Below are 27,138 nucleotides of genomic sequence, written 5' to 3' on the forward strand. Positions count from 1 at the left end.
TGAGCGAGGAGGTATGGCGATCCTTGAAGTGTCTGAGGCGAAAGGGGTAGCGTAAGGATAGAAGATGGAATATGCCTAAAATCTAACTCAAAGACATGATCAGGCTGTACTCAATCAATCATACATTATTTGTTAACAAACATTTAATTAAGGCTTCAGTTTCACATTAGTCGCTATTTTTTAAAAACAAAAATTTCGACTGAACACTATACTGTTTACTAGTATCGCATGTCATAGATAGATAAAACATTTAAACTGCTTCACGTTAAAGGAAGTAAAAAGGTCAAGTACGGATATGTTTATGGGTACAAGAGGACAAAGAAAATTAGTAAGCCTTGGATTGGTAACTGGAATTAACAAGATAAAGAAGCTGTTGATATAGTTCGATTCCAGGTAATCATTTCTGCCTTTCGTTTAGACGCAAGAATCCGGCACAAAAACTAAAAATTGCAGTACTCAAATTCAAATGTGAAAGAATGAAATGCGAAACCGTTGAATAATTTGACTTCCTTCATACAAACTGACCTAACAAAATTTTTCATAAAATATCTATTAAAGAATTAGGGCTAATTTAACCTGTATTTGTTTCTCTCACAGGGTCAATGTCTATCTGTATTCCAATCCTCTGGAACTTGAATATTTAAGTGTCAATAGTAAATAATTTAGGTATGTTTTCAATAATTTTACATATTTCCATAATATCAAAATGCTACTCAGCGCTACATGTTGCTGTTGAAGGCATTTTAATGCAAAATTGTTAATTTTACATGTGCTTTACAGCCGATTTCATTGAGTGTGTAGGAATAGGTATTATCTTTGGTTTGCTTGCTAGCTGAAGCGTGAAGTCATTATTAGGTTAGGTAAACTACCCTCCTTTATGAGTAGACTAGTCCCACAGATAACCAATTATATCTGTCTGTCGGACTAGTCTACTCATAAAGGAGGGTAGTTTACCTATTCCTACACACTCAATGAAATCGGCTGTAAGTCTAACCCGAATAATTCAGTCGTTATATTCCACTGCTCTACGATGGCTACATTAACGAGTGGGAGAGTCGATCACGGGGAGGGACTGAATTATTCGGGTTACTGTAAGTCCAACATAATTTTGGGTTAGGTTAACAACTTCTATATTTTTTGGAAGAATAACGGTTTTGTGCTTTCTTCTGGCGTTTATAATTAGGTAATCTGTATAGACATAAGCAATAATATTGTTAGGGGGGGGGGGGGGGGGGGGGGGGGGGGGGGGGGGGGGCTGGTCATTTTGAAATCAAAAATACAAAATTTCTTGATCCCCCCATAATATTTCACTATTTTTATTTGAACCCCCCCCCCCCCCTGTGAAAACATTTAAAAAATGTGATCCCTCCTCTATTAAACATGCCAAAATTTTAACATGCAAAACACTTATCATTTTATTTCACGAACATATTGAAAATGAAATGTTCTCAGTGGATTGAGTCCAAAAACATATTTGAGGGAAAATTGCCTTGAAAAAGGGCTCTTCCATGAATATTAGAAGTTGAGCAAGCCAGTGCTTTGAGTAGCTTATTCTGACTTTTTTCTAATTTCCTATATTGGGCTATTAAAGAAAGCTTGATCCTAAGTAACTGTAAAAATTTACATTAAAAAGTTAACTTTTCGAAACAGTAACAACACATTATTTACTAAGAGGGGTCTATTATATGTCCATCTCTTGAACGCTGCTTAAACTTAAGGCCTTATTGAAACCTCCATTGAGTCGCTAAACTTTTATATGGATAGTTCATTTCAGCTTGAACAATTCAATTACTCATTTATTGTCACATTTCATTCATAAATGTGTGATAGTAACCTCAAAATTTAGATTTATTAGCCTAAAAAGTACAAATTTTGAGGGAGTGTGAGGTACATGTATAAATGGAGTCAAAGGGATCTTGTAATGAAAACAAAAAGATACATAAGGGTTGTTCATCATCTCAGAATCATCTTTTGTATCAATATTCAACTGTTTGTATGCAATATTTAATCATTTATTGGAGAAGATATTGCTCTACACTATATTCTTTCATGATGCGGCGTGATTTGTATTTTTGGACAAAATTTTGCACAAATCGCTGCATTCAGATTTCGTTTTAATTTATACTTAATTTTCAAACTATTAAGCTGATTATAACAAAACTTGGCAGTAATGCTTGTCAATTTAGTGATCGAAGTGAGTGAAATATAACGACTGAATAATTCGGATTATGAAGCACCTATGCATTTTATATGGGACAAAATGACACAAAATGGCAGCTTCCTACATCACCAAAGTCTTGTGATGTCTTGCTTAATTGTATATGAATGGTGTTAAAGATATATTTTCGATTTGACTGTTTTATAATGCTCTTCTTGATATTTTGTCTCTTGAAGTATATGAACTACTAATTTCCATGTGCAAAAAATATTGATCCCCCCACTTTGAATTTATAAAAAAATTGAACCCCCCTTTTCCACATACAGAAAAAAACTTTATCCCCCTGCATTTTGACCAGCCCCCCTCCCAGATAAAAAATGATAAGTCCCTTAGTTTGCTAAACTATCATTTCATTTTTTAAAAATATAAATAGGAGAAAGGTGATGAAGAGATTTATAAAGTTTGCAACCCTCTCGTGCAAAGTTAATCTAAACGGGTTTGACTATTCAAGCATGGAAGTAATATTTAAATATTACTTCCATGATTGAAGTAACTTTTTCGTAATATAGCTCATATGTGTATTTTTGGCTTTCCAAACTCTTGTTTGTAAGGGTTTATGATGAAGGTCTATCAAAAAAAAAGAGATGCTCTATGACCGTAGATAGGTTAGTAAATTGACATAGACTTATTTAGGTTTTGTTGTAAGAATATAATTCGAAGCTGTTTATCAAATAACAAAGATGGTTGAAGACCCGTTTTAGACAATACAGAAGGCTGCTTTAAGATACCGTTCAAACTAGAACCCCGCTATATTAAGTTCTTCGTGGGCGTAGGACTATAATTTGGCCTCACCACACAGGCACTTGTCTCTGAAAAAAATTACCTTTATACTAGTATATAGGCATTTTTTCAGAGACAAATACCTCTGCTACCCCAACACTATTTTGCACCAAATTTATTGAAAAGAAAATTAAATGCTAGTCACTTTAAGGAGTTTGCACCACAACCCCCACTTTTCATACATAAGCGTTATTAAACAATTGATTCTTTATAGATATGATTTAACATTGTTGTGCTGATATTTAGAGTAATTATGAATATAATATGTGTTTTCAGTCGTGTATCACCTTCACTGGTGATCCAATGGATGGATCTGTCGTAGAGTTGTCACTTGTTTAGACGTACTTATCAAATAATTATTTCTGCGACTGCATCTTACGATCCTTTACGATAGTTAATTTAGCTAATCTGCAATCAATTCCATCTTCATGCCTAATATATCATGTATTGGGTTACAACTCTAGATTCTACTGACGAGGACAGGTAACACTAAGCCACCGAAAGCTGAATTTTGTTCAGTCTAAGTGGTCTAGAGTGCTGGGCACAGTGCAAGCGGTGTTGTCTCGATTTCTCAATAGCATGAGTTCGAATCCCGGCGAGGGAAGAACAAAATTTTGCTTCCGCAAATTTGCAGATTTAATATTGTTTATTTAGATATTTAGAGTAACTATGAATATAATATGTGTTTATATAAGTCTAAAGATTTGCACAACGGTACTAATATAAGATGGTAATATACGAAGATGATGTTATAAAATCGTGTTGACAAATATTTCGGCTTAACAAATATCCTTCGTCAGTGTCAATAAATTTAACAATACTAAATGTATGTTAAAAATAGCTCAATAATACAGGTAAGTTTTTGTCTATTGATTTAATCCCATAATTTAATTGAGAAAGCTCAAACTTGTATATTATGATGTTCAAGATGAACATCATAATATACAAGTTTGAGCTTTCTAAAAAGCTGAGGACTGCTTCGCTCTTTCCTAAGGTAATATGTGTGCAAATGGTTGTTAATTTAGTATTGGAAATGTGGTATTTTTAGATATTGGTTGATGTAAAATGGATGTCTCAGACTTGGAATATCAATTTTTGTATATATATATAGTAAGATGAACTTTTCTGAAATTTTAAATTGGCTGTTCAGTGTTGTGTGTATACATCCATGCTTTTAAAATTTTGTTCAGTAAACTTGTTGAAAATTAAAACATTTACAATGACAGTTGATCGGAACTGAAATACACATAGTTTATTTTCCGGTAATTGATGTCTTATCCTGAGACGAGAAAAGTCTGTTATTCTTTATCTCATTTAAGCCAATAGCTGTTGCTGTATCTCAGCCGCATCATAAAGCAACCAATCAGAATCTATATGTGACAAGTAATTATTTTAAGATGGCGTTAATATCGACTGAAACTAATAGCTCCGCACCGTGATGCGAAGCAAAAACATAACTCGATACTTAATAGACGTGACTGTGTATATATACATCCAAAATTGAGTGAAAATAAAACTAGTATTTCTTATTGATGCCGTTTGGATGGTGTACATTTAGTTCCTTTATCCAAAAGCTTTCCCGAACCTGTCGCTGGGCATCACTCCAGTGAATGTTCTGTTCAATCACTAGGATTTTCATGCGGTTAAAGTCATCAAGTTTTTGACCCGATTGCTGAAATGCTGACTAATATGCCCTCTGGGAAAACTGTCCTTAACTTTCTTGTCCAAAAACTTTCCCGAGCAAGTCTGTCGGCCCTTGACCAACCCTCGTTGTGGTCTTTGAAAGTGATGGTAAGGTTTTTGAGATCAGCTTGGGCGTACCCAGGTGATCTCAAATGACGACTAACTGGCCGGGAGGTCGGGCTTGCAGTTGTAGTCACTTCGATGACCATTCGTGCGTTTGTTGAATGGCTGTTCTGTCTATATATTGCGGTTTTTATCCAACGCAATCATAGGTTTGAACGTTGTTTTCAATTTAGACTTGTTAATATTTTTTCGTTTGGTCTTGTATTATATTTTCCTTCGGGTTTATGTGATCCGTTCATCCTATTTCGACTCTTTAAAATTCAAGAGTCTATCCTAAATCAAGGTAAATTATATGGCCTTCCAAATACCGTTTCGATCCCTAACATCACTGAAGAGACATTAATTGTCGAAATCCGGATATGGTGTACAAATTTTTGCACCTTATGTTTGCGATATACCTTCTTTTCCGCAAGTTTATTGTTTTCTGTTTGGTATTAAATTTTTAATTAAGATCCATGTTTCATCTGGTGATCAATTTATTTGGCAGTCAGCAGGGTTAAAGAACATCAGTTGTTCGACCTGTTAGTCAAATGCGTTTTGTTAAAATAAACTTTTCACTTTTTGGTCTTTTGGAAAATGTTGTTTGTGCTGTATTTAGACCTCTCTACCAAGAAATTTGTTTTACATGCACACGTATAAAAAATGCGGTTTTTATCCAACGCAATCATAGGTTTGAACGTTGTTTTCAATTTAGACTTGTTTATATATATATATATATATATATATATATATATATATATATAAGAATCTACCAACCAGTAAACTTAATAGGTATTGGATCATCAAAATTGACAATACTACACAAACAGGGAAAATTATATGAGTCTAAAAGATTGTGTAACAATACCGATAAATAGATGGAAAACAAAACACTAAAAAGTGTTGAATATCATCGCACAAAGATGGAAAAACTGAACAGATGATATAAATTATACAATAATTGCAAATATTTCGGCTCAACAAATGGCCTTCCTCAGTGTTAAAAGTTTTAACAATACTGATATATAATGTATAAGGTGTAAACATAGATCAGTAACAAGTTGCTTTCTTTAAAAAAAGAAATGCAATCGTAAACCCAAATGCTTGTTTGGCATTAGATATAAGATAATTGTTTTAAAAAAAAAGATTTATTGTTTTATATCATTTTTGTTATATAAGAATTAGAAACTGACAGTGACTGTTTACTTAAAGTAAATACTGTTCAATGTGGGGTGAAATATTCTTGTTAAAGGAATATTTTTTTCTCTCCTCTCTCCCGAAAGACATCATGTTAAGTCACCCACTTGATGTTCCATTCTAAGATGCTGGTTTTTGTTTTTAAATTAGAGTTAGTTTTTAGGCTAAAGTTCAAATGCAAATGTGAAGAAATTTAATCAATTAATGATTATATGTGTTTAAGAAATGCAATACGTGAACCTGTAAAATAGCCGTTTTTGTTGGAATTTGAGATATGTTCATGGTTATTTGAACAATGGCTTGATATTGATCATTATTAAGATCCTTACACTTGCTCTGCAAGGTTTTTTATGCTAAGGGTAGCAAGCATTGGCAATTTTAAGTTCTGTGCTTTGTGTATGCTCTTAAAAGTTTTAGACGACAAACCTCTTTTGTTAAAAACAAACACTTTTAAAACCTTTAACTCGCTTTGAAGATATTTTCCGGATGTCCCTTTTTATTTTGATGTTTTCTTATATTTTGAATTGTGGGTCATGAAAAAAGGCCTGCAAGTTTAATTGTAAATATATACAATTTGAATCGCACTGTATCCTCTTCACCTTGATGACCGAAACCAATTCATTAAAAAGATATTTATAGCCTAGACAAAACAGCTTACACCTTGTACTTATAAACAAACAAACAAAATTGAAAACAACAAAAAAACTAAACCTGAAATTACCATTGATCAGTATACCCATCACCTAAATATGAGTTTGTTTAAAGGTCACATTTATGAACTGTTGTAAGGTGTTCCTTTTTGTCGAGCCTTCGACTTTAGTTGAAAAAGCGTGACAAAGCGATTCTACATTCCGTCGGTGTCGTCAGCGGTGGCGTCCACAAATATTCACTCTGTGGTTAAAGTTTTTGAAATTTTAATAACTTTCTTAAACTATTCTGGATTTGTACCAAACTTGGACAGAAGCTTGTTTATGATCATAAGATAGTATCCAGAAGTAAATTTTGTAAGAATAAAATGCCATTTTTCTGTATTTTACTTATAAATGGACTTAGTTTTTTTCTGCTGGGAAACAATACATTCACTCTGTGGTTAAAGTTTTTTAAATTCTAATAACTTTCTTAAACTATCCTGGATTTGTACCAAACTTGGACAGAAGCTTGTTCATGATCATAAGATAGTATCAAGAAGTAAATTTTGTAAAAATGAAATTCTATTTTTTCCGTATTTTACTTATAAATGGACTTAGTTTTCTGCTGGGATACAAACATTCACTCCGAGGTTAAAGTTTTTTTTAAATTTTAATAACTTTCTTATACTTACCTGGATTTGTACCAAACTTGGACAGAAGCTTGTTTATGATTAAAAGCTAGTATCTAGAAGGAAATTTTTTGTCAAAATTTTGTACCTGTTTATCTGTATTTTTCTTATAAATGGACTTAGTTTTTCTTCCAGTTAACATTACATACAGTCTGAAGTTAATTTTTTTAGATTTATAAACTATCCTGGATTTTTACCAAACTTGGACAGAAGCTTCTCTAGATAAAAAAAAATAGTATTGAGAGGAATATTTTTATTGATGTTTTTCCTCATTTTTGTTGAGCCTGCGATTTACAGCAAAAGTAGGCGAGACACTGGGTTCCGCGGAACCCTTACGATTTTTTTTATCTGAACACGATTTTTTCATTAAATATTAAAGGGTGTCTTTTACATGGTAAAATTACACTACTGTCTTATGGTATGTATGTAAATTCTTTTAAACTAGGTGTATTCATAAGCACATATCCTAAGTCCGAAGCATGTTGATTAGTGGTTGTCTTTTTTTGGTGCAGTTCATATTTGCTTTTTGTTTCTGGTTTGAAGTTAAATTAGATCTGTTTGTTTTTTTTCCTGTTTAAATTGTTTTATAACAGTGTTTTGGGGTCCTCGGTAGGATGCTGTCCAATGTGAGCCAAGCTTTTGTGTTGAAGGCTGAATTATAACCTATAATTGCTAATTTTGACTACACTGTGTTTTGATGGAGAGTTGTCTTCCTACCACATTTAAAAAGATATTCCCTGACATTTGACAAATCCATTAGAATAATCGAGATATTGAAATTGAACTGAAGTTGCCTAGTAGGTTTCTTACATTGACCCGGCTATCCTTTTTCTCTCTTGCTGGATAGTTTTATACTGGTCATTTGGGGGCACTGTGTAGCCTACTGATCAGTCATGAGATGGCTCAAAATCTTCTTACACTATTTTACATTTTCGTACTTAATATATTAAAACCGAAAATTCATCATCTGATCGTCTTTATGAAATAATAATTATTCATTTTTATTTTGACGAACATTTTGAAGAGCATTAATTACTACAGGCCGAACATATAGTTAGATAATCTGTTCCCTGACCAAGATAACTATAAATAGAAATTAATTTTTCTTATCTCTGCCTGCATCTGTCATCACTCGGTGTCTATTAATTAATAGACATTTGATAAGGAAATAACGTTGCAATATTTAAACACAGAAAATTGCAATTTTAAAGAAAATAAAAACTATTCAAGGACGTATATCAATTTAGATTATATACGTCCTTGGTCTATCCTACACGTAAAATTTCAATAAAGTGCAAGAAAGACTTCATTTTAATTTCAGTATTGTCCTTTAGTTAGTCCCACAAGGACGTTGAGGTATGAAAATTATGAAATAGCCTGCTTCGTACATTATGTACATTTTCCCTAGACTCGGAATCTTAAGTGAAATGCTAGTAATACTTCTTTTATAGATTTTAGTTTTAACAAATCTCGTTTCGAATATAAATCGCATGTTTACGTGAAATCTTATCTCATATCTAAACACAGCTGGTTTCAACGTTTGACTCTAATTAGAATAACTACGCGTATATGTAAGGTAAATATTAGCAGCTTGTAATTGCGTGCAAGGAAGTATTCAAATGCTTATTAAAGTAGCTTGCGTCATAATAAATTTCGAATCATATGTAACATATCTCTATAGCAACTTTAAGATGCTAATGATTCAACAGGTCAAATAATAAGCTATTGCGCATGTATATGAAAGGTGGCCATAGAAAGAAACAGATGTATTCCGAATAACATCCGATGTTCCGAAAGACTACGGACATCGTCCAATATATACTGCGTAAACCCTCAGGGGTTTACGCAATAATACAGGTAAGTTTTGGTCGATTGATTTTAATCCAAAATCCTGAATATCATAATATAAACATAAGACTGTAAATTTAATTATTTCTTTCTATTGATTCCATCTGGATGAAGGACACCCAGTGTTTTTATCCAAAACTTCTCCCGATTCTCTCTTTGCCTATTTTGCCATGTACAATCCTGTTCGATCACAAGGATCTTCATGTGATCAAAATCTTTCAGATTGTGATCTGGTAACCTGAAGTGTTGGCTGACAGGAATATACGGTTTTTTTGTGAGGTTACTCCTGTGGCCATTAAGGCGTTTGTGAAATGGCTGCATAGATTCACCAACATATTGGAGACCACATATAGGACACTCAAGAACGTAAATCACGTTTGAGCTTTTGCAGTTGACATTGCAGAAGATCTTGTATGTCTTTTCTGTGGTCTTACTGTGAAATGTTGATGAATGCTGGTTTGGTTGCAACATTTGCAGCGCTTATCCCCACAAGGCTGGCAATTACCTACAGTATGGTTAGGTTTGGAAAGGTCAGTGATCGAACAGGATTGTACATGGCAAAATAGGCAAAGAGAGAATCGGGAGAAGTTTTGGAAAAAAAACACTGGGTGTCCTTCATCCAGATGGAATCAATAGAAAGAAATAATTTAGAATATAGCAAAGTACTCTCGACCAATGAAATTGTAGGATTGGATGCCTCTTAATTGTGAAGAATGAATGTACTAAGTAAATCATGTTCTTAGTAAGGGATTATCCTATTATTTGGGTCTATTTACAGTTCAAAACAAAGAGTTTCTAAATGAGTTACAACTGCCCTGAAGCACATTTATCAGATTGAAAGAATTTATCACAGAGTGATTGAAACTGACTAAAAGTTGAATTGTGAAACAAACAAAAATCTCAAAATAAGTTGAAGTTCACTGATGCAGTAAAATTGGTACCGTGAATGCTATTATGAAAATATTAATAACTTCAAATTACTATAAAATTAAACAATACCAAAGCAATGCAAAAAAAAGGAAAAAAATCTTTCAGATAAAAAATAACCTTAATCTTTAGCTTTCCAAAACTTTGATTACTTGATCAGCGGTTGGGGAGAATAGTTATTTCCAATACATGTATTCCGATAAAAAAAAACAGGAATTTAGTTTTGAACATATTAAAAACTTTGAAGGGCATTATTTTTGAACATTTCCCTGACATAATAAAACAGTATTTGATGTAAAAAGCCGAACCAAATTATTGGCTGTGAAATAAAATTTAGTTGTAACTCAAATGTATTAATTGATTTAAACTGTAAATAAAAAAAGGATAATTCCTCACTAAAATATTACATGATTTACATTCATACTCACCGTGAATCGGGAAACATACAATTCCTACCTTTTCTTTCTACTGTTGTGTCACCTAATATCTATACCGCATTTTTTTAAAAATATTTCCCAAATGATAAGAAAGTCCTCACATCACTAAAACTAATCCATAAATGGCATGCCGAAAAAGGAAGTCATGCATCAATTATAAACATTGCACTGACAATGAAACTAATTGATAGATCATTTGAGCCTTGAGCACTTTACAATATTCTAAGTTTGTAAGAGAATGATAATCCCTTACTTCATGATAAGTACTCGCTAACGCTCGTACTTATTCATGAAGAAAGGGATTATCATTCTCTTACATATACTAAATTTACAGTCTAATGTTTATATTATGATATTCAGGATTTTGGATTAAAATCAATCGACCAAAACTTACCTGTATTATTACTGATCTATGTTTACACCTTATACATTATATATCAGTATTGTTAAAACTTTTAACACTGAGGAAGGCCATTTGTTGAGCCGAAATATTTGCAATTATTGTATAATTTATATCATCTGTTCAGTTTTTCCATCTTTGTGCGATGATATTCAACACTTTTTAGTGTTTTGTTTTCCATCTATTTATCGAAATTGTTACACAATCTTTTAGACTCATATATATATATATATATATATATATATATATATATATATATATATATATATATATATATATATATATATATATATATATAATTTGTTTTTGCATGCACACGTATAAAAATTGCGGTTTTTATCCAACGCAATCATAGGTTTGAACGTTGTTTTCAATTTAGACTTGTTTATATTTTTTCGTTTGGGCTTGTATTATATTTGCCTTCGGGTTTATATGATCCGTTCATCCTAATTTGACTCCTCAAAATTCGAGAGTCTATCCTAAATTGAGGTAAATTACTTGGCCTTCCAAATACTGTTTCGATTCCTAACATCACTGAAGAGACATTAATTGTCGAAATCCGGATATGGTGTACAAAACTCTTTGCACCTTTGTTTGCGGTATACCATCTTTGCCGCAAGTTTATTGTTTTCTGTTTGGTATTAAATTTTTAATTAAGATCCATTTATTACACCTTGTGATCCGTTTATTTGGCAATCGCCAATGGCAGTCAGCAGGGTTTAAGAACATTTGTTGTTCGACCTGTAAGTCAAATGCGTTTTGTTAAAATATACTTTTTCACTTTTTTGGTCTGTTGGAAAATGTTGTTTGTGCTGTATTTAGACCCCTCTAACAAGAAATTTGTTTTTGCATGCACACGTATAAAAATTGCGGTTTTTATCCAACGCAATCATAGGTTTGAACGTTGTTTTCAATTTAGACTTGTATATATATATATATATATATATATATATATATATATATATATTAGAACACATATTAGAACACACCCGCGACATCCGTGACTCAATATAAAGTACATACGCCTTATCAGAGACATATAATACAATTATATGTCTCTGGCCTTATTTATATTCTGGATTTTAATTCTCTTGCACCAAAGATTTGTATACTATTAGTATTCAATTGCGGTTTTACATTTCTGTTATATTTTTAGAACCATTATATTTTATGAAAGAATGTTTATACCCTTTTTGTTTTAGTATTATAATTCTTAATTTTTGATTTTTAAATAAGTAACATTAAAATCAAGGGCTTTTAATACCCGTGTGACACGGGTGCTCCAACAACGGAGGAATTTACTAAGAGAAAAAGAAGACATATTATACTATTAGTATTGGTATCGGATTCGACCCGGAACTTGTTAATCATTGGTAATATTAATTATGTGGAAAACAAAAGGGCCCGAGAATGGTGTAATTTTTAATCACCTTTGTCCTATATTAAGATAAGATACGAATTTTATTAATCTAATCAAGAACCCATAAAGGGCATCATTTACAACAATATTATTGTTTTTATATAAAGTTGAATTCTTTGATTCGTTGTTTTTGTGTCATGCCGGCTAACAAATTGGACCTCGTTATTTTAGTAGTATAGATAAACTTATGAAAAAAACATTCAACCCTTAAATAATGCAATCATACCACATCTCCTTATTTTTATAAGTTAAAAAGATAATTATTTTACTTGTAAATATGTGACCCTCAGACTATATGGGTTTCCTTGTTTTTATATTTTGAAATTTTTTCAGGTTGATTGCCGATTTATGGATTCCAGTATTTACTTTTGCGTTCCATGTGCTTTTGACAATGCAAAAATCTCGGCAAACGTGTGGTGTAGAGAATGCCGAGAAACTTTATGTGACAGTTGTAACAAACAACACAAACGAGTAAATGTTTGTAAAAACCACTATACCATCGCTGTTGATCTCCTTCCTTCCAAAGAAGTTTTGGATTCTATATCTCTGAGCAATCACTGTTCTGAACACACAAATTCCAATGCAGTTTTGTATTGTCTTGACCATGACGAACCTTGCTGTTCTAAATGCTTGGTTCAGGAAAATGAAAAGCATAAAAAGTGTAAAACTGTGTCTATCCAAGACGCCTCGGAAAACGTAAAACGTTCAACCATTCTATCATGTATATCAAATGATATGGAAGATATTCAAAGTACATTATCAAAGTTAAGTTATTTAAATGATTTGAATATAGAAAATATCGATTCAGCTGGTGCAGATGTCATTTCTAAGGTCACAAATTTTAAACAAAATATCATGGCAAAGCTCGATGAATTCGAAAACAAAGTGTTCAAAGATCTGAAGTTGCACCAGAAAGAAATAAAGTCTAAAGTTCTGCATCAAAAAGAAAAGGCAACTATGGTAATGAATTCTGTAGAAAAATGTTCCACTGAATTAGAATTCATAAAGTCCCACGGATCAAACGAACAGATTCTTTTACATTCATTTAAAGTACAGAAAACTGTGAAGACATGTACAGAGGCCTTAGAAGACGTACTATTACAATCAAAGGTCTATAATCTTGACCTTGAAAGATTTCAACACGACCTAGCCGTCTTTGCTGAGCCATCTGTTAGTATTAGTGTTTCACAATCACCATCCACAATAATCCACGAGGCAAGAAACCTTCTGCAAGCACAATTTGTTCCAGTCGTATCCATACAACCAAGACTCGATAAATTTAATCATCAAAATAGCTTTCAGTTGGAAGGATATTTTCAAAGGGATATTGGAATAGCAGTCTCTGAAGATGAACACATCATTCTATTCCATCGTTTGGCAATGCGTATTGTTAAGTACAGTATTACTACTGGGGAGCAAATTGCAAGCTGTCACATGAAGTTTTTAGTAAGTGGAGTTTCTGTTCTTCCAGGGAAGGATGCTGTGATTGTCAGCCTGTCGAACAAAAAAAAAATTTATTTTGTAAATTTGAATACAATGGACCAACAGGAAACAATAATATCTCTACCAGAAATAATCGCTGGTATCCATGCAACTTCAAATAAAATTCTTGCAGGAAGTAACTTTTGTTTATACTTACTAAGCCATAGTGGTCAGATTCTCTCTACATTCGAAGCAACAAATGCCAAATGGTATGCAATTAGACATGTTCGACTTTGTGAAAACGACACTATTCTGTACTCCGATTCAAAGGCAGTATATACTTATTCTTCAGATCAGCAGAACAAATGTATATACAAGTGCACATATACGTTAGCCAGTGCAATAGAGGGCATTGAAACTGACAAAGAAGGAAACTTGTACATTCTTTTACCAGGGACGTCCGAAGTAATAACAATATCTTCTGCTGAATCTGAACCTGAACAAGTATTCCTTGGGAAAAAGGACGGCCTGTCATACCCGAAAGCAATTTGTTTCAACAAAACATATAATACCTTTCTCGTGGTAAACAATTCCGGACGCCACCTTTCAATCTTCAAAAATAATTAAGCAAACATATGTTGTTCTCTCTTTACAATTTCAAGTTGCATAGGTGATATAGTGACATGTTTGTCCTTTTATCAATATATATATATATTATATATGTTAGACTCAGATTGACGTCCGGTCTCAAATCGACGTCCGTTCTTCAAATCGACGTCCAAATCTGACGTCACATTCTCAAATCAGTGTCCAATATTTTAATCCTCTAATTATAATCGACGTCCAATGTGACGTCATGTATTGTCAAAACGACGTCCGATCGATTGTAGTTTCTCCAATTTTTGTGCTTTTGCACATTTCTTGATCGGTGTGAGAAAAATATTTCTCCTCACTAGTGAAGTATCTGTTCTCGGCAAATGATTGGTCGAAATTTAATTATGACGTCAAATTTTCTTGGTTTCTTCTGAATTTCCTATTGTGACGTTATGAAAAAAGGCGACAATGCCTGATGACGTCACATATAAAGAACACAACTTTCTGCAAATCTTTGAAAAAAAAGATAAAAATCATTAGAGAAACAGATTCCACCACTATAACTCGTGTATTATTTATTGGACATCGATTAGAGAAATATAGATGTCACCACTGCAACAAGTGTGTTACGATATTTCTCCACTCTCGACAGTTTAATTTTTATTATTTAAAAAGCTCGGCAAGCCTCGCGCTTTAAATATTAAGATTTAACTGTCTCGAGTGGAGAAATATCGTAACACACTTGTTGCAGTGGTGACATTTATATTTCTCTAATCGATGTCCAATAAATAATAAATTACTGCACGTATATTATACATGTAGATGTATAAGACTTTGATTGATTTTGGAACATTCAAATACGAAATAAAAAATGAATTTTGGTCTGTTTGTTATTTATAACAACCCAATTTTCAAGGAGTTACAGACTTTCCATAGAGATTTTTCAACCCGAAATAGGTAACAGATGTATTGATATTCATTTGTATAAGGTCGATTTCTATCCGACGCAGCATTATTGTCTCTATTTATATCATCTGTATCGTTTTGTCTTTATGTAAAGCTGTTTTAAGAAACTTATTGTCTTTATACATTACAAATCGTAATGTCTTAGTAGACGTATGAGAAGGAACAACCAGAGACATATATACACAGAGATTGCAGGGCCGTAACTAGCCTCTGTTAGAAGTGATGGTAAATTATTCGCCTCGCTCCGCTTGGCGAAAAAATTTCCGGCGAGGGGTCTGGGGGCCGCTCAAGGCCCTCAGAAGCTCTGGAAAAAATGACGTAAAATCGTACATTCTGAGCGTTTCCCGGACCCTTTCTTAATCTGACACGCAAGTTTTGTTTTAATTATTTTTTTGACAATATTCTGGTCTCAAAGCAAAATATATAGATTCAGTGTAAGACTTTTAGTGTTTAGGGACAACATCAAAAGACCGATATGAAGGATACAGCAAAAATCATGATTCACATAGTTAAGTGTGTGGCTGCTGTTTTTTTGTTTTGTTTTTTTGTTTTTGTTATTGAGTTTCTGCTTGTAGGAAAAACGTATTATACCTGTCAATTACGTTCTTTTCAAATTAAGCTAAGAAGGGGCTGATTATCATTAATATAACTATGTGAATTCAGTTTTTATAACACATTTCAATTACAACTTGATGTAGTTCCTAACTGGGATAGAAAGGGTACACTCAGTGTAGACTCAGGAAAACTGTTCTTATAAGACCTCATTGCTACATTTTTGTGCTGTTTTAATATGTATATCGGGCGATTAATGTCGGATCTGCCTGTTCTGGTCTTGTATTGCGTTTAGACTTTGGTGTAATTTTTTTATGACTTTGTAATTTATTCACAGTTACTTTAAGTACCGCTTAATTCGACGCTAGGGGCCGTCTTGACATTGTTGTAAGGTATGAATGATTCGTTCATTGTTGAAGACCCTCCAGCGACTGTCAAGATGAAGAACAGGAATAAAAGACCTGTTCATTGATAATTCGTATTTTTTTCCATGCACATTTACTCCATAACCATTTATTTTCTATTAAAGGACCTGAACACGACTTAATGCAAGTTTACGCCCTTCAATGTAAAAGGTCATATGGCAATACATTACTTTTTTGTTTTTAAATGATTTGATTCCAGGAGATTGGTTGTCTCACTTTAATTTAACCCATGTCATCTTTTTAGTTTAATAGAAAAGAGAGTCAGTTTTGTATTCGTTAATATAAAGTATAATTTTCCATGAAAAAAACGATCAATTTTTCTATGTCCGGTAGCTTCGTATCTTCTCAAAACATTTTCTCGAACAATATCTGGACATCGGTGGAGATCTAACATTGCCAAACCACACAACCGTTCACCCGTCATTATCGACCACTTCGACTATGCTATTTCGATATTTTTTATTTTTCATTATGAATTTTTCATAGACTAACCGATACATATTTTTAAAATTTGAAGTAGTTTTTGAAATTAGACGAAAGGTCCTTAAATATAATAAAACTCAAGTTTAAAACAAAATTACTAATTTACAAATGAAATTCAACGCTAAGACAATAGTCATGCAGAAGGGCAATCAATGAACAAAAGACAAACCCGTGAACAGATAAGACACATAACAACAAATTATAGACAATCAACACTGAAAACTAAAAATAAATGAGAAACATGGATCCGAAAAAAAAACAGGGGCGACGTCAGAGGGTGAACAGAGCTTGCCGTGAAAACAATTTAATATGAAGACAAGCTTTTTGTTTCAACTTATTATTTTTTTTTAAATTTCCAACATGAGGCATTTGCCTCATTTGCCTCAATGTAGTTACGGCCCTGACTGATGGTATTAAGGAAAACATTTTGACGAAACTGCATTATTGGTTGGGTCTTCGCATATTAAAATGGGGCTGAACACTTTATTGCTGTTGCACTATAGCGCGAACTTCACATCTTTATTCTATCTAAATTATTCCATGTAATTATATCATATCTGTTTTAATTTAATATTACGTTTAATTTTTGATTGACCCATAATTAAAGTATCATTTATGGAACCTTTGCATGAATTTCCTGAATGAACGTACATTATTGGTGTTGTTGAAATCACTTGTTGCTGCCATAAAATAGTGAATATGAATTTGAATCTGTTTTTTTTTCGCAGTTTTTTTAAGACTTACAATCACCGACTCTGATTAAAAACAATTTGTATCATAAGTAGTCAAATTATCTGCTGAACTGTAGACTTCTAATTTTTTGTTTCATAGACTATCGACTGAGTACTGCAACATTCTTATCTTTACTCTTTGCTGTCGGGGAGTGAACTTCGAGTGAAATTAGACAGATATATGTCTCTGGAATAACACAGTCAGTTACATCTCTTCCCAAAGAATCAACTAAAGCAAAGTAAAAGGACTAACATCGATAAATGACAACGAGTATACGTCAATGAGAAAACAACCCAACGACAAAGAAACTTGACCAAACGACATATAGAGATCAAAATTCAGTCTTCAACAATGGACAAAACAAAGAAGTACAGCCAACTGTTTTGAGAGTATTACAATTCGGACTCTGTTAGATATTTTTGTTGTGCTGTTACACCACTGTTCCAGGTTAGGGGAGGGTTAAGCGCTAACAAACATGTTTAACCGCGCCAAATTCTTTATGTGCCTGTGGTCCAGTGTTGTTGTTGGTTTATGTCTGTTATAATTGTTTTGTTATAAATAAAACTGTTAGTTTTCTAGTTTGAATTGTTTACATTTTTCATGACGTGGCCTTTTATACATCATTGTAGCCGACTTTACGGTATGGGTTTTTATCATTGTTGAAAGCCGTATGGTTGCCTATAATTGCTTACATCCACCTCATTTGAACTCTAGTGGATAGTTTTCCAATTGGCAGTCATACCACATCAACGGCTTATATTTTTTATATAATCTCTTAAAATTTAAAATTGATGTTACAACCTGCATATATCGGTCATTTTATAAAGTTATGCGTCATTGCGGCAAATCCATAAAACGGACGTCGATTAGAGAAGCAAAAAATTGGACGTCGATTTGAGAACAACTAAAAGACGTTGATTTGGAATCTTTTATTGTGACGTCAGATTTGTACGTCGATTTGAGGAACGGACGTCCATTAGAGACCGGACGTCGATCTGAGTCTTACATATATATTAATTCTTCATGATGAGAAGATGCACATACTTTATATCATAAATGTTATAGGGTTTGTTTGTTTTGTGGGTGAACATCTACCTTTAAGTGCCATTGTGTAACATTTAGTAGTTCTTTTTATTATTAATTGTTTTTGGCTTTTAAGTAGCTTTCAGTAACTGTGAGTACTCTCAAATCGTTCTTTCGTGTTATTTGACCTGTTGATACAATTTGTAATGTATTTTTGTTATTTAATGTTTACTTATTTAGCGTTATATCTCGTCTCACTATTTTTAATATTTACCACCTTTGATAAGTGTTTAGTATGACGATAAATTTTCACTTCTGTGCTATGAACAACAAATAATAACAACAAAATTATTTATTTTGTAAAAAATATTTCCGTACTCCATGTGTACCTTACAACAAAATTATTTTTATTTGCCTGTGTACGTTATTTTATTTGGCGGCATTTTGTCCAAGGTAATGGTTGTATTTCTGATATTTTTTTGCATCTAACCCCCTTGTTTTATTACTTTCGTATTTACATTGTGTCATAGATCAAATTCATTCGTTCAGTGAATGTTCACTTGTTTTTGTTAATATATCTTTTGATTGAGTTAAGCCATTGCAATTGATATTTTATAGTGTGTCTTTCTATGTTGTGATGTTACTTTATTGTTTCAGGTTAGGGTGAAGGTTGGCGCCTATTAAAACGTTTAAACCCGCTGCATTTGTTTGCACCTGTCCTAAGTCAGGAACCTGATGTTCAGTGGTTGTTGTTTGTTGATGTGGTTCATAAGTGTTTCTCGTTTCTCGTTTTTTATATAGATTAGACCTTTGGTTTTCCTGTTTGAATAGTTTTACACTAGTCATTTTTGGGGCCCTTTATAGCTTGCTGTTCGGTGTGAGCCAAGGCTCTGTGTTGAAGGCCATTCTTTGACCTATAATGGTTAACTTTTACAAATTGTGACTTGGATGAAGAGTTGTCTCATTGGCACTCATACCACATCTTCTTATAAAAAATAAAATTGAGAATGGAAATGGGGAATATGTCAAAGAGACAACAACCTGACCAAAGAGCATTATATATAAATTGGTACATTCTAGATTCTCAAACAGTGTGATTATAACAGACAATACTCATTTGTGTCTAAAACAAAATCTATAAAAGCAAAAAAAAAGGTATGTTGTGTTTATAGTTTATGTAGAGAACATAAAACTGAAAATGGGAAGGGTTGTTAGGTCGTATATTCCTCAAACTGTTCTATCTTAAAAAGCATTTGAGGTTAGTAAATATGGAATATACAGAGGCAGATTTAGGGGGGGGCAGGGGGCCCGGCCCCCCCTTTTTGTGGGAAAAATTTGGTTGATTATATAGGGAATCACTGAAGCATGACTGGAGCGGGCCCCCTATTAAGCAGTCAGTGGGCCCACCTTATGAAAATTTCTGGATCTGCCACTGATATATTCAAAATTTAAGAGATGATTTAAAGATAATCGTTGCTGTTTTTGACAACCTAGGCAATGTTTTATTCTACTATCAAATATGATGCACTAAAAAAAGGGAGAATACGATGCTTTCTTATTGAATTTTTTATAGGAATTTCATGTATTTTACATTTATATGTAGAACGTTTGATCAGCCTTTTGGAAAAAAATAAGAACTTGTAATTTATATAGATGTCAAAAATGGGTTAAAATCAGAGGGTTCTGTGGGAAAACAGGAAGCCTTACCGATACATTTTTTTTTATTGTGACTTTCCATTATGGAGAGACCAATTTTGTGTGTAATATTGGGCTTACTATCCATAGTCTTGCCATGTATTCATATCTCCACTATAAACTTAAAGAGAAATGGTGATTGGCACATGCATTCATCTTTCAAGAAATAATTTGAAAAAAAGGTCATCATAGGAAGGTTTGCCTCTTAACCATTGGCAAGTCCATACACAATAATGGAAACACTGAATTCCAATAATAAAATAAATGGGGAATGTATCCATGGGACACAGATGATGCCCCCGCTTGCATATCATATAAATATATAAAGGAACATAACTGAAAAACGGTAAAAGTGATGCTACCCAAATTTGTACTTGATCTGAGTTTTGTGGTAATAAGTATTATGTATAAGTTTCATAACATTTGGTTGAGGCAAACTTAAGTTAGAGAACGGAAATGAAAAAATCAGCAATTTTTCCATTTGTAAAGGGGCATAACTCTAGAACAGTAAAAGTTACACCACCAAAATTCAAACTTGATCTGTGTTTTGTGGTAATAAGCATTTTGTATAAGTTTCATAACATTTGGTTGAGGCAAACTAAAGTAAGAGAACGGAAACCAACTTTGTGACGTACGTAAGGATGGACAAGGGTAAAACTTAATGCCACATCCGCTACAGCGGGGGCATAAAAACTACATTACATCTCTCCTCCAACAAAATGTTTATATGCTTGTCACATAACAGGAAACTTGACTGTGGTTGTTTTCACCTATATCTTAGTGTTCTTTGATGTTTCAAGATTTTGGAATACATGGCATCTGTTAGTTAGTCTCTCAACTTATTTTTTATATTATTATTTTGACTATTAAATGTCTTTTTGTGTTATTTTTTTTTATCGTTGTTTGGTTTCTGTCCCATTGGCATATACCTACATCTCATTTTATATTTATAAATACATGTAAAACAATAAAAAGAAAACACCAAAGCTACTGAATGCAGGAATATAGCATGATTTAATAGGTTTGTCTGTCCATCTGTATGTATGAATGTAACATCTTGTATGTTATCACTTCACAATGAACCCAACTTAGTGTCACAATTCAAGGTCATCTTATTACTGTGGATTCATTAAATTTCGTGGGTACCAATTTTCGTGGTTTGAGGAAAACTTGCATTTTTCGTGGATATTTAATTTCATGGTTTTGGCAAAGTCTGCATTCATTCCTTTAGAAAATTTGTAATTCGTTGAACATTTAAATTCGTGGTTCTCCTGTACCCACGAAATCCACAAAAATTGGTATCCAATGAATAATAATGAATCCACAGTACATTGTATTGAGATTGACAGGGAATTTTCTTTTTTAGTGTATTTGTCAAAGTTATGTACAAATTCTAGTAAATGGTATAGATAACTGTGTTACTGTTACATCTTACTATTTCTACTGCAAAATAATTCTGTTTTCCATAGCTATTATAGCTATCACAAAGTAAACCATTTTCAGTAATTATGAAACATTTACTTTCCATATGTAGTCAAAACTAACAATTTACAAGCAGTTACTGCCAGTAGTAGTCATTTTCCTGGATTGACTTATTGTTGTTTGCTTAACGTACAGTGGCAAATTTTTCGTGTACACTCAGGTTGAGAACAACTTCAACAATAAATCAATTGCTAAGTTGGCAGAACAAGAGAAAAAGCCAGGAAATTTAAACTGCAACTTCAGAAGAAGTTTTATTAAGTAAGGCCATATTGAGTTTATTACTGCATGGGTTCTTTTACACACAGAGAGTGTGAGACTATCCCAACACTGGACATTAGATTTAATATTCCAATTGTATTTCTTGATGTGAAGATATGTGAAGTCTATTCCTCAGTTTAGGAAATGAAATATTCATCTTCTAATATGACGCCTCATGTTGAGATAGTGCCAAGCTCTCTGAACATTAAAGAAACCTTGAAACAACTCTTTGAGAAGTATGTAGGTGTTGTGTTGCAAGAAAAATATTATGCGTCTATGTGACATACCATTGTTTTCCAATGGCAATCCAAATTTCCAGCCCATCATCCGGGTCAACTCCTTTTACAGGACCTACCTATTGTATTTTTGACAATTTGTTCTCGACCTTAATATGCATGAAATATTTGCCATTGAACTTAAACAAACAACAATCAATCAACCAATATTCATCTTTAACTTCTGCTCTTTTAAAAGGATGACTCAAGTATTTACACATGTACCAACAATTAAAAAAAAAACACAAAAAAAAACAAGGTCCATGCTTTTTCAGACAAAATATCCTACCACACGTGTTTACTATTGGTTCTACATTCTAATTAACTGTTTCAAGTTTCATGGTTTTAAACATCCATATATCATACAATGGAAAGAAAAAGTTGGCACATTGGTTACACTCCATATGGAAATCAGCATGTCAAAACAATTTTGAACAATATTAAAACATCTTTAATTTGAATTATCTATTTCTGAAGTTTTTTTCGTTTAATTTTTTTGCTGACTCTAAAGTCTTCTATTTTCCTCTTTTTAGCCTCTCTCTTGTTTAAATTTTTCTTGAGCTTTCTTCTAGCAGCAACCTCCGGGTGTGTGACAGCCTGGAATACAACATTTATATACTAAGTATATACTTTTTTTTATTTTTGTGTATAAAACAGATAAAAATACAAAATAAGTCTACTTTACAAATCAATAAATAAGACTCCATCATGAGTTAAGCCTATTTCAACTGATTTTTACGGTTTGTTCTTTGACTCGAGCCTATTTCAACTGAATTTTACAGTTTGTTCTTTGACTCGCATATTTCAACTGATTTTTACAGTTTGTTCTTTGACTCAAGCCCATTTCAACTGATTTTTACAGTTTGTTCTTTGAGTCAAGCCTATTTCAACTGATTTTTACTGTTTGTTCTTTGACTCGCATATTTCAACTGATTTTTACAGTTTGTTCTTTGACTCAAGCCCATTTCAACTGATTTTTACAGTTTGTTCTTTGAGTCAGGACTATTTCAACTGATTTTTACAGTTTGTTCTTTGACTCAAGCCCATTTCAACTGATTTTTACAGTTTCTTCTTATGTTGTGTAGTTACACCATTGTCCCAGATTAAGGGAAGGGTTGAGCATTCCTAAACAAGTTAACTTGCCACATTCTGTATGTGCTTGTCCCAAGTCAGGAGCCTATAATTCAGTGGTTGTCGTTGGTTGCTGTCTGTATGTGCCTGTCCCAAGTCAGGAACCTGTAATTCAGTGGTTGTCGTTGTTTGCTGTCTGTATGTGCCTGTCCCAAGTCAGGAGCCTGTAATTCAGTGGTTGTCATTGGTTGCTGTCTGTATGTGCCTGTCCCAAGTCAGGAGCCTGTAATTCAGTGGTTGTCGTTGTTTGCTGTCTGTATGTGCCTGTCCCAAGTCAGGAGCCTGTAATTCAGTGGTTGTCGTTGGTTGCTGTCTGTATGTGCCTGTCCCAAGTCAGGAGCCTGTAATTCAGTGGTTGTCGTTGGTTGCTGTCTGTATGTGCCTGACCCAAGTCAGGAGCCTGTAATTCAGTGGTTGTCGTTGGTTGCTGTCTGTATGTGCCTGACCCAAGTCAGGAGCCTGTAATTCAGTGGTTGTCGTTGGTTGCTGTCTGTATGTGCCTGTCCCAAGTCAGGAGCCTGTAATTCAGTGGTTGTCGTTGGTTGCTGTCTGTATGTGCCTGTCCCAAGTCAGGAGCCTGTAATTCAGTGGTTGTCGTTGGTTGCTGTCTGTATGTGCCTGTCCCAAGTCAGGAGCCTGTAATTCAGTGGTTGTCTTTGGTTGCTGTCTGTATGTGCCTGTCCCAAGTCAGGAGCCTGTAATTCAGTGGTTGTCGTTGGTTGCTGTCTGTATGTGCCTGACCCAAGTCAGGAGCCTGTAATTCAGTGGTTGTCGTTGGTTGCTGTCTGTATGTGCCTGTCCCAAGTCAGGAGCCTGTAATTCAGTGGTTGTCGTAGGTTGCTGTCTGTATGTGCCTGTCCCAAGTCAGGAGCCTGTAATTCAGTGGTTGTCGTAGGTTGCTGTCTGTATGTGCCTGTCCCAAGTCAGGAGCCTTTAATTCAGTGGTTGTTGTTGGTTACTGTCTATCATATTTGTTTTCTGTTTACCGTACTGGTATTGTTTTGTAGATAAATCAGGATGTTGGTTTCGCTTTTGACTTGTTTAACATTTTGTCATGTTGAGGTCTTTTATAGCGTACAGTGTACTGTCTGTATGTGCCTGTCCCAAGTCAGGAGCCTGTAATTCAGTGGTTGTCGTTGGTTGCTGTCTGTATGTGCCTGTCCCAAGTCAGGAACCTGTAATTCAGTGGTTGTCGTTGGTTGCTGTCTGTATGTGCCTGTCCCAAGTCAGGAGCCTGTAATTCAGTGGTTGTCGTTGGTTGCTGTCTGTATGTGCCTGACCCAAGTCAGGAGCCTGTAATTCAGTGGTTGTCGTTGGTTGCTGTCTGTATGTGCCTGTCCCAAGTCAGGAGCCTGTAATTCAGTGGTTGTCGTAGGTTGCTGTCTGTATGTGCCTGTCCCAAGTCAGGAGCCTTTAATTCAGTGGTTGTTGTTGGTTACTGTCTATCATATTTGTTTTCTGTTTATGGTACTGGTATTGTTTTGTAGATAAATCAGGATGTTGGTTTCGCTTTTGACTTGTTTAACATTTTGTCATGTTGAGGTCTTTTATAGCATACAGTGTACTGTCTGTATGTGCCTGTCCCAAGTCTGGAGCCTGTAATTCAGTGGTTGTCGTTGGTTGCTGTCTGTATGTGCCTGTCCCAAGTCTGGAGCCTGTAATTCAGTGGTTGTCGTTGGTTGCTGTCTGTATGTGCCTGACCCAAGTCAGGAGCCTGTAATTCCGTGGTTGTCGTTGGTTGCTGTCTGTATGTGCCTGTCCCAAGTCAGGAGCCTGTAATTCAGTGGTTATCGTTGGTTGCTGTCTGTATGTGCCTGTCCCAAGTCAGGAGCCTGTAATTCAGTGGTTGTCGTTGGTTGCTGTCTGTATGTGCCTGTCCCAAGTCAGGAACCTGTAATTCAGTGGTTGTCGTTGGTTGCTGTCTGTATGTGCCTGTCCCAAGTCAGGAGCCTGTAATTCAGTGGTTGTCGTTGGTTGCTGTCTGTATGTGCCTGTCCCAAGTCAGGAGCCTGTAATTCAGTGGTTGTCGTTGGTTGCTGTCTGTATGTGCCTGTCCCAAGTCAGGAGCCTGTAATTCCGTGGTTGTCGTTGGTTGCTGTCTGTATGTGCCTGTCCCAAGTCAGGAGCCTGTAATTCCGTGGTTGTCGTTGGTTGCTGTCTGTATGTGCCTGTCCCAAGTCAGGAGCCTGTAATTCCGTGGTTGTCGTTGGTTGCTGTCTGTATGTGCCTGTCCCAAGTCAGGAGCCTGTAATTCAGTGGTTGTCGTTGGTTGCTGTCTGTATGTGCCTGTCCCAAGTCAGGAACCTGTAATTTAGTGGTTGTCGTTGGTTGCTGTCTGTATGTGCCTGTCCCAAGTCAGGAGCCTGTAATTCAGTGGTTGTCAATGGTTGCTGTCTGTATGTGCCTGTCCCAAGTCAGGAGCCTGTAATTCAGTGGTTGTCGTTGTTTGCTGTCTGTATGTGCCTGTCCCAAGTCAGGAGCCTGTAATTAAGTGGTTGTCGTTGGTTGCTGTCTGTATGTGCCTGTCCCAAGTCAGGAGCCTGTAATTCAGTGGTTGTCGTTGGTTGCTGTCTGTATGTGCCTGTCCCAAGTCAGGAGCCTGTAATTCAGTGGTTGTCGTTGTTTGCTGTCTGTATGTGCCTGTCCCAAGTCAGGAGCCTGTAATTCAGTGGTTGTCGTTGTTTGCTGTCTGTATGTGCCTGTCCCAAGTCAGGAGCCTGTAATTCAGTGGTTGTCGTTGGTTGCTGTCTGTATGTGCCTGTCCCAAGTCAGGAACCTGTAATTCAGTGGTTGTCGTTGGTTGCTGTCTGTATGACCCTGTCCCAAGTCAGGAGCCTGTAATTCAGTGGTTGTCGTTGGTTGCTGTCTATATGTGCCTGTCCCAAGTCAGGAACCTGTAATTCAGTGGTTGTCGTTGGTTGCTGTCTGTATGTGCCTGTCCCAAGTCAGGAGCCTGTAATTCAGTGGTTGTCGTTGGTTGCTGTCTGTATGTGCCTGTCCCAAGTCAGGAGCCTGTAATTCAGTGGTTGTCGTTGGTTGCTGTCTGTATGTGCCTGTCCCAAGTCAGGAGCCTGTAATTCAGTGGTTGTCGTTGGTTGCTGTCTGTATGTGCCTGACCCAAGTCAGGAGCCTGTAATTCAGTGGTTGTCGTAGGTTGCTGTCTGTATGTGCCTGTCCCAAGTCAGGAGCCTTTAATTCAGTGGTTGTTGTTGGTTACTGTCTATCATATTTGTTTTCTGTTTACTGGTATTGTTTTGTAGATAAATCAGGATGTTGGTTTCGCTTTTGACTTGTTTAACATTTTGTCATGTTGAGGTCTTTTATAGCGTACAGTGTACTATACGCTATGGGTTTTTCTCATTGTTGGAAGGCCATATGTTGACCTAAATTTGCTTTAATCTATGTCATTTGGTCTCTGATTGATAGTGTCTTATTAGAATTCATACCACATCTTTTTATTTTTATAATAAACTGTAAAATCAATCTTTTATGAAATCAAGAAAATTTTCAATTAAATGGTAATTTACTAGATTCCTTCGAAGATGTAAATAATTTATTGTCTTGAAATAATATCTATCTTTGAACATGCATAAATAATTCTATTGAAATAAACAAAGATATAAGGATTCAGTGAATGTTTTTTTTATACCCCAAAATCATTATTACCTTAAAATCCAAATTATGGCTTGATTAGGGTTTGAACCACAAAAACATACACACAAATATTTACATGTCATTTTTATATTTATTTTCAATGCATCAAAAACACT

The 27,138-nt window shown here is 34.6% G+C and overlaps 2 protein-coding genes and 1 long non-coding RNA gene across 3 annotated transcripts in view; 1 reads left to right on the forward strand and 2 right to left on the reverse strand.

Annotated features, from left to right (window-relative positions):
* Positions 1 to 263: 263 nt before the first annotated feature.
* Positions 264 to 21,113, forward strand: LOC127730055 (uncharacterized). The gene is made up of 2 exons (XM_052238103.1): positions 264 to 393; positions 12,664 to 21,113. The coding sequence occupies exon 2, from the start codon at positions 12,679 to 12,681 to the stop codon at positions 14,377 to 14,379; it is 1,701 nt and encodes a 566-aa protein (XP_052094063.1). The 5' UTR covers positions 264 to 393; positions 12,664 to 12,678; the 3' UTR covers positions 14,380 to 21,113.
* Positions 21,114 to 22,490: 1,377 nt separating this feature from the next.
* The window catches only part of LOC127730050 (small subunit processome component 20 homolog), a 95,628-nt gene continuing 90,980 nt past the window's right edge, over positions 22,491 to 27,138 (reverse strand). The window contains exon 63 of the mRNA XM_052238097.1: positions 22,491 to 22,834. Within this exon, the coding sequence (XP_052094057.1) occupies positions 22,703 to 22,834 (132 nt within the window). The 3' untranslated portion in view covers positions 22,491 to 22,702. The remainder of the gene's footprint in view (positions 22,835 to 27,138) is intronic.
* Positions 23,790 to 26,677, reverse strand: LOC127730067 (uncharacterized). The gene is made up of 4 exons (XR_007994955.1): positions 26,263 to 26,677; positions 25,260 to 25,436; positions 24,544 to 24,720; positions 23,790 to 24,004 (listed from the first exon to the last, which is right to left on the reverse strand). It is a non-coding gene; the product is annotated as an uncharacterized LOC127730067 (long non-coding RNA).

This window comes from Mytilus californianus, unplaced genomic scaffold (genome assembly GCF_021869535.1).
Source record: "Mytilus californianus isolate M0D057914Y unplaced genomic scaffold, xbMytCali1.0.p SCAF_2, whole genome shotgun sequence".
Lineage (NCBI taxonomy): Eukaryota > Metazoa > Mollusca > Bivalvia > Mytilida > Mytilidae > Mytilus > Mytilus californianus.